Genomic DNA, 14,212 nt, shown 5'->3' with positions numbered 1-14,212 from the left:
TGTAAAAAGTTTGGGGACGCCTGGCATAAGGAATCACCCAATTAGGTCCACAGCTATAGTGCAAGTGGCAGAACTAATACTCAAACTCAGGTCATCAGGCTCCAGAATCCATGCTAAAGTAACAATATGAGTGAGGCCAACATTTGCAGCAATGAAGGTGTTTTCATTTATTTTGTCTCATGAACCCTCATCACATCAGTGCCCTGAGGATATTATGGGATTGCCTTTTTAGAGAGAGGATGGTGAGGCTTAGTGAGGGCGTGCAGGCTTCCCAAAGTCACCCAGTGCTTATGGGACAGAGCCAGCCTAATTTCAGAATAGATCCCATAGATCCCATGACACCACTTTGGTTTTGGTTTTGGTTTTGAGACGGAGTCTTATTCTGTCACCAGGCTGGAGTGCAGTGGCACGATCTCAGCTCACTGCAACCTCCACCTCCCAGGTTCAAGTGATTCTCCTGCCTCAGCCTTCCAAGTAGCTGTGACTACAGATGCACACCACCACGTCCAGCTAATTTTTGTATTTTTAGTAGAGACAAGTTTCACCATATTGGCCAGGATGGCCTCGATCTCTGACCTTGTGATCCACCCGGCTTAGCCTCCCAAAGTGCTGGGATTACAAGCATGAGCCACCACCCCCAGCCCAACACCACTTTGTTCTATCACTTGTGCCACTGCCCTTACCCTCCCAGGCCACACAGCTGTGGGCTCCTTCATCTGAGCCTTGTTCCTTCTTCCCCTCTCACCTTGAAATTATACATGTAAAGTTCTTGCATGCTTTATGAGACAGAGTCTCATAGTCACGGTGAAAGAGAGTTGCCTACCTTGTGTTTCTAGCCTGGAAATCAGGGCAGCACAATTCTGTGCATGCTGCTCTGTGGGCCTCTAGGAAAGCACGTGCACAGGAATCTGAAGGAGGCCCTTCTCAGGCTCTTATTGTGCCTGGGGTCAAAAAGGGTGTGGCTGAGAGCTTGTTGGTGAGTAATTTCCCCTTTTCTACTGGAGATGGAAGATTTATGAACATGGCCATCAGTCGTCTCCCTGGAGCTATAGCAGAGCTTCTTGTAGATTCATAGAAAGTAAGTTACAAAGATACTATAGTCCAAGGGTGGCAAAAAACATCTCCTTGCAATTATTTCTCCATTCCATGTTCATCACAGATATTGCCAATCAATCATGGTACTTTCCTACAAAGCCTGGGTCAGAGTGCTTCTCGATTCAGTACCCAGGCAGGTCATCACTTGAACTTGTAAAGGAAATAAATCCTATTTCTTGGTCCTGAGTCCAACCATGTCATTTTACCAGAGAGGAAATAGGCTGTGAAAAGGGAAGTGACTTACCTTTGGTCACAGTCAGTCAGTGGCAATGCAGAGAATGTTAAGACAAAACTTTGGGAATTAAGCATCACAAATAGGCCTAGTAGGATCAGAATCCAGACATCACAACCCCCAGGGCAGCCTTTTCCCACGTTCTGCAGCTGCCCTCTGGCTGCTCTGCTGACTGTCCTAACTGAAGGGGTGTGGCAGGGATGATCCTGCGATCCCAGGTAAGATGTGTGTCCTTTCTCATTTGCAGTTCGCCTTGCCAAGGAGGAGGAGGAGAGCTTGAATCAAGAGGCCAGAGCCCAACCCCAAGCCAAAGCAGAAAGCAAACCAGAAGGTGAGAAGATGGCCAGACCAGTGGGTTTTCTCCTGCCCCACTCTCCCTGTTGTCAGTAGTGAGTTTGGCCTGGAGGCGGTAGCCAGCCAGGCCAGGGGCTGAGACACGTCTTTGTGAGCCAGTCAGAGTGAGGGTCGGATATTGCCCTGAATGCCGCTCCACTCCAGACTCCTCCTTCCCAGGTGCTGTCTTGCTGACATGGCTGCTGGTCTGAGAGTGGCCCCATACAGCTTTCTCTCCATTTTCCTCAGGTGGGGTAGGCAAGGGAAGACTAGAGGATTGTTGAACTCCTACTTCTTTTTGCTAAATCTCATCTTAAATGAGACTATTGGATTTTATTTCTCCTTCCTGTCTCTTCTGTACAAGGACAGTGTTGCTAGTTACTGGGTCTGAAAGCAGCAACCCCAGTGAGGGAAGGCTATCAGGGGTCTGGTGTCACAGAAGTCCCTATCTGTGTGGCAGCTAGGACTGAGAAAGTGGGACAGCCACTGCCATGTGGGCTCTACATGGCACACTGCCTGATCCATCCAGCTACCCTGGAGGGAGGTGGAGTAGCAGTCATTCTTCCCATCCTATACACAAGAGGCTCAGAGAGGTCAAGTGACTTCCCAAGTCACTTGGGCCACACAGCCAAGAAGTGAAAGAACCCTACCTAAACCTAGCTGTCCATACTTTCCAGGTTTCCCTTCCTGTCAATCCTGTTCCAAGGCTTCAAAAGCTGCTGCCTTTGGAATCAGGCAAAGGGTCAGACTCCGAGTGCTGGGAGCTCTGCCCTCTGTCTGTTCTGGCTGCCCAGCTGTTGACAGTGTCCTTGGCCACAATAGCCAGGATGGAAATATCTGTGAGTTACAGGGGAGCAAGAATGGTAACTTGCCAGCTGTCTTCTCGTCTACAGATAGCTCATCTGCAGATAGGTCAGGGCAATAGTTCACATCATCTTTCTTTTCCTACCAGCAAGAAATTCCCCCAAATAAACCTTCAGAAACCCTGAAGTCCAATAGCCTTGCAGCCACTTACGCCAGTGTCTCTACCAGCTTCCCTCAGAGCCTTGTCCACTCTTCTGATGTAACCCATTTTATTCTTTAAAGAGGAGGAGCCAGCCAAGCTCCCTGCGGTCACGGTCACATCAGCCCCTGCTCCAGACATCAAGGGAGATCAGAAGAAGAATACAGGTGGTCAGGTAAGCACCCACCCTTTGTATAGATTAAATTGGAAAAATCCAGGGAAGGAGTTGCTGACCAAAAATACATCCTCCCCGAAGGTTTGAAATCCTATTTGAGGTTCAGTCCTCTGGGGTAAATATTACTCTTTCTCTGAAGATCATTTCAAAAATACCAATATCTCATGGAGCCAATTAACTCACCGGAACATCTTAGTATCAGTGAACTCATGTATTGACAATGTATTGTGAACTGTCACATGCTATAAGAACATAAGGAATAATTGTTAGTGGGTCTCTGTCAGCAACTAGGTGACAGTGAGACCAGGTAGCTCAAGAGCACTGGGAAGCTTGAAATGCAGGTAGGAGGGTTGCTGGGTGAATGAAGGCCTTTGAACCTTCTGAGGCTCCTCATTGCCTGCTGCACCTGGTCAGGCACCCCAGCCTTGTCTGCAGAGCTTTCTAAGTCCTGACACTGCTCTGTCTTTACAGCTCCATGGTCTCTTCTTCCACCATGTTCCGGCCAAACTAGATTTCTTGTCTCCATGTTTTTCTACCTCCCAGCTTTGGCTCACATGGGAAGCTTGAAATGCAGGTGGGAGGGTTGCTGGGTGAAGGCCTTTGAACCTTCTGAGGCTCCTCTCCCTAGAATGCCTTTTCTCTCCATTTTCATATATCCTCATCTTGTCACGCGCTTCTACCCTTCTCCCTGGCCTCTGGTCAGTATAAACATCTTTGTCATGTAGCTGCCTTGATCTGCTCCAAATCTAAATGCCCCTGGCACTCTGCACCTATCTCAGGGCTTTTGCCAACTGCCTTTCTTGTATCCTGAGCCTACTAGGTTGTGAGGTTCCTGAAGGCAAGATTGAAGTCTGAGTCATCCCTGTCTCCCCTACAGAGGGAAGCAGAATACCTGGTGCACAGTTGTGCTCAATATATGTTGAGTGACTGACAGTAAAAAACATTCCATTTGCAAGTTCCATCTCTTTTTTCCTCTCCATTCAATACCCAGAAGCACTTGATTATATCTCATCCTTAAGCCAGCAACTTTGGGTTCAGAATCTAAGCGTCATGGTAACATGAGTAGGCCTATTACCACTAGCTCAAGTAAATGGGATTAAGAGGATACAGAGGTGTCCCTTGGAATGCCAGGGCAAGAAGTGAAGCTTGATCTCATGAAGAGCTGGACCTAGGCCTGAGAAGGCATCTGTGACCCTGGTGGCTTCTCATTCCATGTCCCGCTCTCCCTCACATCCCTTCTCTGGGTACAGGCTCTACCACAGGCCTCTCTTGTCAGGCTGCCTTCATTTGTTTCCTTATGAGCACATATAACCCCAAAACACTACCCCAGTCCTGCAGTCCACAGGGGAAATCAGTGACTGGTTTCCAGAATTAAAAGAGAGACAATCAGGCTGGGTACGGTGGCTCACGCCTGTAATCCCAGCACTTTGGGAGGCGGAGGCAGACAGATCACTTGAGGTCAGGAGTTCGAGACCAGCCTGGCCAACATGGTGAAACACTGTCTCTACTAAAAATACAAAAATTAGCCAGGTGTGGTGGCACATACCTGTAGTCCCAGCTACTTGGGAGGCTTAGGCAGGAGAACCGCTTGAACCCAGGAGGTGGAGGTTGCAGTGAGCCGAGATCGTGCCACTGCACTCCAGCCTGGGCAACAGAGCGAGACTCCATCTCAAAAAAAAAAAAAAAAAAAGAGAGAGAGAGAGAATCAGTTTAACCCAGCTCCTTGGTCAAGGACCCAGACTGCGTCTAACTGGCTATGGCTGGCTGACTTGACTCCAATGCAGGAAGGGGAAGCTACCTGCTCAGCTGGGGCTATTAGGAGTGATGGTCTTCAGAGAAGAGGGTGCACATGGGCTGACACTCCCACACTTATGGATTTCAGTGACTTGTCATCTCCTCTGGGAAGCATTCTCCACCTGATAGGAATCCTCATTCCCAGTTCAAACTGCAGGCCTTACCAGCTACTATTTGACTTTTTCATTGGGGAATTCTCAACCCTGGTTGCATATTAGAATAATTTGGGGAAGTTAAAAAAAAAAAAAAAAAAGACCAGGCCCCACTCTCAACCAGTTAAATCAGAATATCTGGGTGTGTCCTTGGGCATCAATGGTTTAAAAGGCCTCCAGGTGATCTTAATGTGCATCACAATTGAGAATCACTCAACATCCTTTGGGGTTGCCAATATATGACATTTGTTACAGACAACATATTTACTCCATGAACACACAGCCCAGGGCACTTGCTCAAGGGATGGACCAGCATGTTGCTATACGTTAGCTGGGTGCCTAATCTGAGGACACTCCAAATCAATGGCTTTTAATTTTATCTCTTACATTTTTTATGGGGTTATGGGGTCTCACTTTATTGCCCAGGCTGGCCTGGAACTCCTGGGCTGTATCGATTCTACTGCCTCAGCTGCCTGAGTAGTTGAGACATAGGCATCTATGTCTGAGACCAGACCCCACTATCAATGGCTTTTAGGGTATATGGAGATAGTCAGTGGCTCCCAAACACTGGTCTAAAGGTGGATGTTTTAGGAACATCTGTGAGTATTTTAAAATACAGATTCCTGGCTTCCAATCCTAGAGATTCTAATTCAGTTGGTCCAGGTGGGGTCAGAAAATCTGTATTTCTTTTTTTTTTTCTTTTTTCAAGATGGAGTCTTGCTCCATCACCCAGGCTGGAGTGCAGTGGCACAATCTTGGCTCACTGTAACCTCCACCTCCCGGGTTCAAGCAATTATCCTGCCTCAGCCTCCTGAGTAGCTAGGATTACAGGTGCCCACCACTGCGCCCAGCTAATTTTTGTATTTTTAGTAGAGACAGGGTTTCACCATGTTGGCCAGGCTGGTCTTGAACTCCTGACCTCGTTATCTCTCCCCCTCGGCCTCCCAAAGTGCTGGGATTACAGACATGAGCCACCATGCCTGGCCTAAAAATCCGTATTTCTAATAGGCTCCTCAGGCTACCAGGTTTGGAAGCCAGACATCTAATTTGGCCCTTTACCTGGTATTGGTAAAGCAGGGTAGTTTGGTGGACCATCCATATTCAAATCCCAACTTCATCACTTACAAACTATGTGGACCATGGGCAAGTTACTTAATTCCTTTTGCTCTAGTTTCTCCATCTATAAGATGGGCATACTTCTATCTATATCATGAATTAATTGATTCATAAAACATAGTAAGTGCTAGCTATTATTAAACTACTTCCCATGGTGCCTGGCATATAAAAACCCTCAATAAATAGCTATTATCATCCTTATTTTATACATACAAGGTAATAAAACAATTTTAGAGTTTTAGTAGACTCAGCAATGCATTGTGGCCACCAAAGGATGTCATGCCGTATTAGGCAACATTAATGGAAGCATCGTATCTAAGACAAGGGAGTGATAGTCCTATTTCACTCCATGCAATTTTCTGTGTTCAGTTTTAGATACCCTCTCCTGGGATATAAGTTAATTAAAATGAGTTCACAAGGATGGGGAGGAGGCTCTAGGCCATAGCATGTAGAAATGATATAAGGACCTGGGAATCTTTAACCCAGGGAAGAGAGCGGTCTCATGGAATATTGATGTTTTGTAAGGCATCAAAGAGTAAACCTATACATGGAGGTAGAACTCTGATATACATATGGACTTTAGATGAATCAGAGGTGTCAAAGATGGCAGAAGCTGCTTTGCTTTAGGTGGTGAATTTTCCACCCCTGGATATGATCAAATAAAAGCTGGATAGCCACTAGGTAGGAGTACAGTCATAGGAATTCTGCTGAATTATCACACCAGTTTTCTCCTCATAGTTAAGTTTTCAGACACATTCTGAGAAGCACACCAACAAAAAAATGGGGGAGCAACAAAAGGAAAACAAGCAGAGCAGTTACCAAACATTAATCTGTTGGTTTTGGATTGCAGGAAGATGTGGCTGAAGCTGAGAGCACAGTTGAAATGACAGGCGAAGAGGGCAAAACTGTTGGTGAAGGTGAAACAGAAGAGAAAAGTGGAGGTGAAATTCAACCAGAGGGTGAAGGTAAAACCGAAGAGAAAAATGGAGGTGAAACTCAACCAGAGGGTGAAGGGGAAACGGAAGAGAAAAGTGGAGGTGAAACTCAACCAGAACCTGAAGGTGAAACTGAAGAGAAAAGCGGAGGTGAAACTCAACCAGAGGGTGAAGGTGAAACAGAAGAGAAAAGTGGAGGTGAAACTCAACCAGAACCTGAAGGTGAAACAGAAGAGAAAAGCGGAGGTGAAACTCAACCAGAACCTGAAGGTGAAACTGAAACACAAGGAAAAGGAGCAGAACATGGAGATGAAAATGAAGCAGAAGGAAAAGGAGACAGTGAAGGTGAAGGTGAGGGTGAAATCCGCAAAGAAGACGGTGAAATGAAAGATAATGGAGGCAAAACGGAAAGCCAGGAACTCAGTGGTGAAAATCATGATGAAGCCAAAAATGATGAGAAAGATATAGAAGATGAAGGGGGAAGTGACGGAGGGGATAGTGAAGAGGAGGAAAAGGAGGAGGAAGAGGAGGAAGAAAAGGAGAAGAAGGAAGAGGAGGAGGAGGAAAAGAAGGAGCAGGAGGAGGAGGAGGAGGAGGAGCAGGAGGAGCAGGAGGAGGAGGAGGAGGAGCAGGAGGAGGAGGAGGAGCAGGAGGAGGAGGAGGAGGAGGAGGAGCAGGAGGAGGAGGAGGAGGAGGAAAATGAAGAGCCGCTGTCCCTGGACTGGCCTGAAACCAGGCAGAAGCAGGCCATTTACCTCTTCCTTCTGCCCATCGTATTCCCACTCTGGTTGACAGTCCCTGATGTCCGAAGGCCGGTAAGTGTGCCCATCTGTACCTCAGGATTTTTTTTCCCCAGGGAAGCTGTGGGGTCTTTAGGCACCCAGGGCTCACACTTAATGGGGAGGAAGAGGCCAGGGACAACCAGCTTGGCAGGGGTCCACCACTGAGATCTGGGAAGGGACTGAAGCCTTGGAGGGGGATCGTGTGCCCAGGCAACACACCAATGGGACTTGGGAGGCCCTAGACCTCAAATGTGCCTTATTTCCACAGCTATAAGCAGCGTACACTAGTTCCTCTTTGACTCCTATCTCAGTTTCTTGATTTTAATTTGGAAATGATGTCACTAAACCTCCTCCATATTTCATAGGAGTATTTTCCAAACCCAGGGAAATCACTGCTATTTCTACCCAACATTCTTATTTGCAAGGAAAGGTCTGACCAGAAAGAAATGGTACAAGGAGGTTGCAAAAGCCAAACCGAATGCCTAGATTGGCCTGGTTCTAGGGCAAGGAAACAGCTCTCTTCCCTCTGGTGACTGCTGCACACTGTACTGGCTGGACTCCCCTACAGGTGTACCCCTCACCCCTATCCTTTTCCATCCATCTCAAGGTCCTCCCTGGAGAGAGCCCTCAGGTCAAATGTCTCCAGTTCCTCTCCATCATGCTTCCATTAGACTTTGTCACTGATTCTTGGGCTTGCACAGAGGGGCCAAAGACCTTTAGCCTCTACAACTTACATCCCATCCTTTTCAAACTTTCAAACAGGAGTCAAGGAAGTTTTTTGTTCTCACCTTCCTGGGATCCATCATGTGGATAGCCATGTTCTCATACCTCATGGTGTGGTGGGCTCACCAGGTGAGTGAACAGCAGGAACAAAATCCTCTACCAGCAGGTCCCAAGGACACTTTCCTTCAGGATGAATTTCCGGTACTCAGGGAATCTCGAGGATCAGGTGAATCTGTGCAGTTTCTATGTTGTTTGTAAAGGCTTAAAGGTAGACTTTTTATTCCAGTAAACGTAGTACTTCTCAATTTTGGCTTTTCTGACATACCCTGTAGCATGAAGGCCTTGGAATCCTGTCTAATTCCAGCTGACCATGGCTTATTAGTCATATTTCCTGCTTTCTCCGCCAGTTACCTATCCCTCTCACCTGGTGAAACCCTACACACTCTGAGAACCAGCTGTTTGGAATGCTCTCTGGCATTTCATTAGTCTTCCTCTGAGTGCTCACAGTGTTTCTGTTCTGCCTGGAATACTGCATTGTAATCTTTGTTTACTAGCTTTCCTCTCTAAAAGGCGGAGATTAGGGTCTATGTCATCTTGCTCATACTTCCACCTCCAGCCTCTTAGTTCCTGGGACACAGCAAGTGTCCACATTCCTGGAAATAGAAATGCTGACATGAACAGATCTTTGGAAGGGCAGTTCTTGCAGGGAAGTAGAGGTGTTAAGAGTGGGAATGACAGTGAGCAGCAGATCTGCTGTAGGTTAACTTTTAGACCAATTGTGAAAAGAAAAGCAACATGGTCCCTTTGGTCAGGAGCAGGAGTCTTGCTTGTCTCTGGCTATCTCAGCTGTTGGTCCTCCTATCACCCTCCCTCACTCAGGCTGAGGGGGTGTGGCTGAGCTCCTTAGAAGGTATTCTGTTTGCATAAAGTAGGATGTGGATAGTGCTTTGATGTGCCTCAGGTTTTTCACCTATTGTTGCCATGGTTTCTCATTACTGTTTACCAGGTTGGTGAAACAATAGGGATTTCTGAAGAGATTATGGGCCTGACAATCCTTGCAGCAGGCACATCAATTCCTGACCTCATCACCAGTGTGATTGTTGCTCGAAAAGGCCTGGGAGACATGGCTGTGTCAAGCTCTGTGGGCAGTAACATATTTGATATCACTGTGGGGTGAGTGGCAATGTTACTTTCTAAAGCATGTTAAGTGTGACTGGAAAACACTGCATTAGTTCTGTTCACTGGTTTTCTGCTTTATTCATTATACATAGAATAAAAGGGCATTTATATTGTTAGTTTCTGCAAAGGAACAAAATATCTTCCCTTCATTCATCACAGACAGATGGGATAATAGAACTAAAATGCTGCCTGAAATGAAACTGGCCAGAATTTACAGATAAATCGAAAAACAAAGTCCAATCCATTCTATTACCAAATACAGTCAAATGCTCTGCTCACTGACTTTCAAGGCGGTGTAGGTGGGGTTGGAAGGAGCAATGACTCAGTTTCACCTCTTGGTCCTCTTTTGTATATGAACTCCTGCTCAGAGGCTCTAAACAGCATTTTGCATAACAAGTAAATACCTTATCCTCCTGTACCCATCCTCTTTCCCATTCTCCCTACCTTGTCAGAAAGAGGGGCCATTTCCACTTCCCTAATCATGTCCTGAATTTGGGTGGTAGATTTGTTTCCTTAAATTTGAATTTGTGTATGTGTATTTGGGGTGAGGGGCAGGTAAAAAGGCAGCGGTCATCACTAAAGAATTAAAAGAAATGTAGACCTTATCAAAATTTAGAGATTTAAGAGTTCATATCACATTGGGGCCAGGTGTGGTAATCTGTGCTGGTAATCCCAGCATAAAAAAAAAGAAAGGCAAACATCAACTGATCTGAGTCATACGGAAGTCATGAAGTATGCAGAAAATTCTTTTTTTTTTTGGACGGAGTTTCGCTCTTGTTACCCAGGCTGGAGTGCAATGGTGCGATCTCGGCTCACCGCAACCTCCGTCCCCTGGGTTCAAGCAATTCTCCTGCCTCAGCTTCCCGAGTAGCTGGGACTACAGGTGTGCGCCACCATGCCCAGCTATTTTTTTCATTTTTAGTAGCGACGGGGTTTCACCATGTTGACCAGTATGGTCTCGATCTTTTGAACTCGTGATCCACCCGTCTCGGCCTCCCAAAGTACTGGGATTATAAGCGTGAGCCACCGCGCCCGGCCGGTATGCAGAAAATTTAAAAAAAGCTCAGACTCAGAACACTTCAGTTTTAATCTAAGCTCTTCTAGTTATCAGCTGCGAGTTCTTGGGCAAGTAATTTAATTTCCTTGAACCTTAGTTTCCTTATCTGTGAAATGGGGCTAATAATTTCTGCTCTACTTCATAGGTTTTAATTTTTCTTGGTGGAAAAATACATATTTCATAAACTGTAAAATACTATTTAAGTGTATGAGATTATTATAAACATTAAGAATATTCACATTGTTTCTTCAATCTTGCAGCTTGCCCGTTCCTTGGTTACTTTTCTCTCTTATCAATGGATTACAGCCAGTGCCAGTCAGCAGCAATGGCTTGTTTTGTGCAATTGTTTTGCTTTTTCTCATGCTCCTGTTTGTGATCTCTTCAATTGCGTCATGTAAATGGAGAATGAACAAGATCCTGGGCTTCACAATGTTCCTCCTTTACTTTGTATTCCTGATCATCAGTGTGATGTTAGAAGATCGAATCATATCCTGTCCTGTATCTGTCTGAGTCAGTCACTCTTGCTTACAATGGGCATAGATCAGAAGACTATGCCAGAAGTTACTGTTATCTCTTGTGACATTGATGAAAGAACGTACATGATCCTGGAAAGTGAACTGAGTGACCAAGGACCTCTGATGTGAATGTGATCTGAGACTCAGGTTTGTCCTTGGAAACACCTGCGGCTCATTGTGGATTAAGAACTTCACCTCTGGAGGGGTGGAGTTTCTACCTGACTCATGCAGACATCTATTACATGGAGGCAGTAGAAGGATCCCTGGAGCCAGAGGGTTTTCTGAATGATAACTGGGGGCAAAGGTTGGGGCAGGCACAGCAGCTGTAAGACTAGCTCTTGTGCTCACCATTCTCTGACCGTTTCTGAAGGCCTGCTGGCCTAAAAGATGCAGATGTGAGACATGGTCTACATCTCAGCCTTCCTGGCCTCTGCCTCAAGCACACATTGCAATTTTCTGTCTCCTCTCTTTCTGTTCAAAATGTAGGTTCTATCAGGTTTGTAATCACCATAGGTTCAGTTACTGGTGAGTTTAAGGATCCAAGGTTACAGGAAAAAAGAAGTATAACAGGAATCAATGATCATTCCATGTTTTCTAGTCCACTGCATCTGGATCTATACCAGCATTTTCTACCTTAAATGGAGGACTACTTTAACTCTTACTGTTGCATTTCTGAAAAGTGAAATTAAACAAAGCAGCCTGAAAAATAAAAACATTTATAATTCGACCTTGAATTGGAAGGAGTGGAGATTAGGGAAGAAAACTACTCTAGAGGCTATTTAAAAGTATTATTTATTAGAACATCCAAGTTCATGTTGTCTCCATCAGTGGTCACCATGAGGAATGTCTAACAAAGCTGTCCTGGCTCCACCCCACCAGCATGCTCACACCCAACAATGACATTTGAGTGGAGAGGTAAGGGAAGTCATTCTAAAGAGTCCAAAGTCAGTAGAGCCACATCTGCTTTATAAAGTGAAAGATCCAGTGGGGCAATGCTATTTTTGTATGTCAACCTAGATAGGATTATAAAGCAAGACTGATTTCTTCAGTGGTTTATGAATGGATTTTAAGATAATTACAAAAGGGAAGTTCCAAGAATGCATAACACAATGACAACATGGTGAGAAAAAGTGTATTATTACTTCCAAGGTATCTAGTGTAAAGGACACTTGAATTTTTAAAAATGTGGTTAAATATTTTATGTGGAATTTGATGAGTTTGTATATTAAATACCACTGCTTGCTGCTTTTACTAGAATCAAGTTAAGGGACATATTAGAAATAAAACATTTTACTATCACTGGCTTCAGAGCAAAATGAGCTCAGGTGACTGCAGATTATGATGGCAAATATGGCTTTAATTACAAGCATGAGGAATGAGTCACTGAAGATGAAAAGATAGGACAGATGTGATGTGAAAGAAAACCAAATATTTTGGTATTGAACAATGGCTAAGGGGTTCCAAGTATTCCATCTTTTAAGATGAACTGGTTAATTGCCTCGCTACTCCAGGATTCCCATTCTTTGGAAATAATTTTTATTAAATTTCAATAAACTGTGAATCCCAATGGTATTTTACTTTACAACATGGATGGGCTCATCCTTATCTTTAGGCCACTTCTTCAGAATCCTCCCAAGAAAACTGAGAGGAGTATGGAATCATCTTCCAATTTCATCTTAAATTAATTATCATTATCCTTAATCCTGATGCTGCTACACTGCTGGGTTTCCATAGCCATGGCCTAAGAACAGGAGAAAGAGAAATACCTTTGGGAGGGAGGTCCCAAACCCAAAATTCCGGGTGCTAACAGGTGTCTGCAACCAGTTCCAGTTAGCTTCGGGGATGTCGACCTCCTCACCCACAGCCTGGGATCTGACACTCTTCCTCAGACTGAGAAAGGAGTGATGAACTGCAAAATGCTGTGTAATGATAAAGTGCTGGAATATCCATGTAATGATTAAAACCAACTCTAATAATCTCACATCCTTTTCCCAGTTTGCTCAATTTCTGGCACACCCCCCCTTTGCCTAGAAAGGAAATTCTGATCACTTCACACTGTTACAGAAAAGGACAAGTATGAAAGCTGAGTCTTGATGGATGAGTAGGAATTCACTGGGGGAAAGAAAGAGATTACTTCAGGGAGATGGAAAACTTGTGTAACTTTGAAAAGACTAACTGGTTTTACCTGGAAATTAAATTTTTTGTTCACACATTTACAAAACTATAATATTAAAATCATGCGTTTTAGAGGTAAAGTACCATTTAAAAATGTCAAGATAATATTGAGATGATCCTCTCATTTTATAGGCAGAGTATTCTGTATATAGTTACATGTGACAAATTCTAGGTCATTCATTCAGCCTGGAAAGTCTGAACTGTCCCACATGGGTAATTGAATTGGAAGTCAGTGGTTACATGGATGACTTCTTCAACCCCCTTATGCTGCACTTTCTTGATGGCCCTGGTAATATGTTTGAGCCAGATTTCTAAATTCTTCCCAATTTAATGGGGTAGAGATCCTATATAGTATCAGAAAAAGGAGACGTATTCCAAGTTTTTGAAACTGTTACATATTTAAATGGTTTACTTTTTTTTTTTTTTTTTTTTAAAGATACGGGGCCTTGCCCTGTCACCCAGGCTGGAGTACAGTGGCATGAACATGGCTCATTGTAGCCTCACCTTTCAGGCTCAAGGGATCCTCCCACCTCAGCCCACCAAGTACCTGGGACTACAGAAGTGTGCCACCACACCCAGCTAATTTTTGTATTTTCTTGTAGAGATGGGGTTTTGCCATGTTGCCCAGGCTGGTCTCGAACTCCTGAGCTCAAGCAATCCACCTGCCTTGGCCTGTCAAAGTGCTGAGATTACAGGCGTGAACCACTGTACCCAACCAAAATGGTTACTATACATTTTGAACATTATATGGCACTGTCATCAATAGATATGAAAATGGTTTTACCAGATTACAGGCATGGTCTTTTATAGCTGTCTATATCAATATTATTTATTTAAAGACTGAGTACCAAAGGGAGGTAGGAATTGGAATGTAATACCAGCCTGGTAAAGTACTGGTTGTCCTTATGTGCCAATGAATACTTTTGGTTCTGGCCCTTTTTTGGTG

At 44.7% G+C, this 14,212-nt stretch overlaps 1 protein-coding gene across 1 annotated transcript in view; it reads left to right on the top strand.

The window, feature by feature from the left end:
- Positions 1–13,224, top strand: part of SLC24A1 (solute carrier family 24 member 1) — a 44,715-nt gene extending 31,491 nt beyond the window's left edge. The window contains exons 6-12 of the mRNA XM_074392794.1: positions 1,575–1,658; positions 2,747–2,838; positions 6,751–7,345; positions 7,445–7,650; positions 8,380–8,469; positions 9,347–9,513; positions 10,837–13,224. Of these exons, the coding sequence (XP_074248895.1) occupies positions 1,575–1,658; positions 2,747–2,838; positions 6,751–7,345; positions 7,445–7,650; positions 8,380–8,469; positions 9,347–9,513; positions 10,837–11,086 (1,484 nt within the window). The 3' untranslated portion in view covers positions 11,087–13,224. The remainder of the gene's footprint in view (positions 1–1,574; positions 1,659–2,746; positions 2,839–6,750; positions 7,346–7,444; positions 7,651–8,379; positions 8,470–9,346; positions 9,514–10,836) is intronic.
- The last annotated feature ends 988 nt before the right edge of the window (positions 13,225–14,212 follow it).

The sequence above is a fragment of the Saimiri boliviensis genome, chromosome 2 (genome assembly GCF_048565385.1).
Source record: "Saimiri boliviensis isolate mSaiBol1 chromosome 2, mSaiBol1.pri, whole genome shotgun sequence".
NCBI lineage: Eukaryota > Metazoa > Chordata > Mammalia > Primates > Cebidae > Saimiri > Saimiri boliviensis.
The sequence above is the reverse complement of the archived record's forward strand: the minus strand, read 5'-3'. Positions and strand labels throughout refer to the sequence as shown.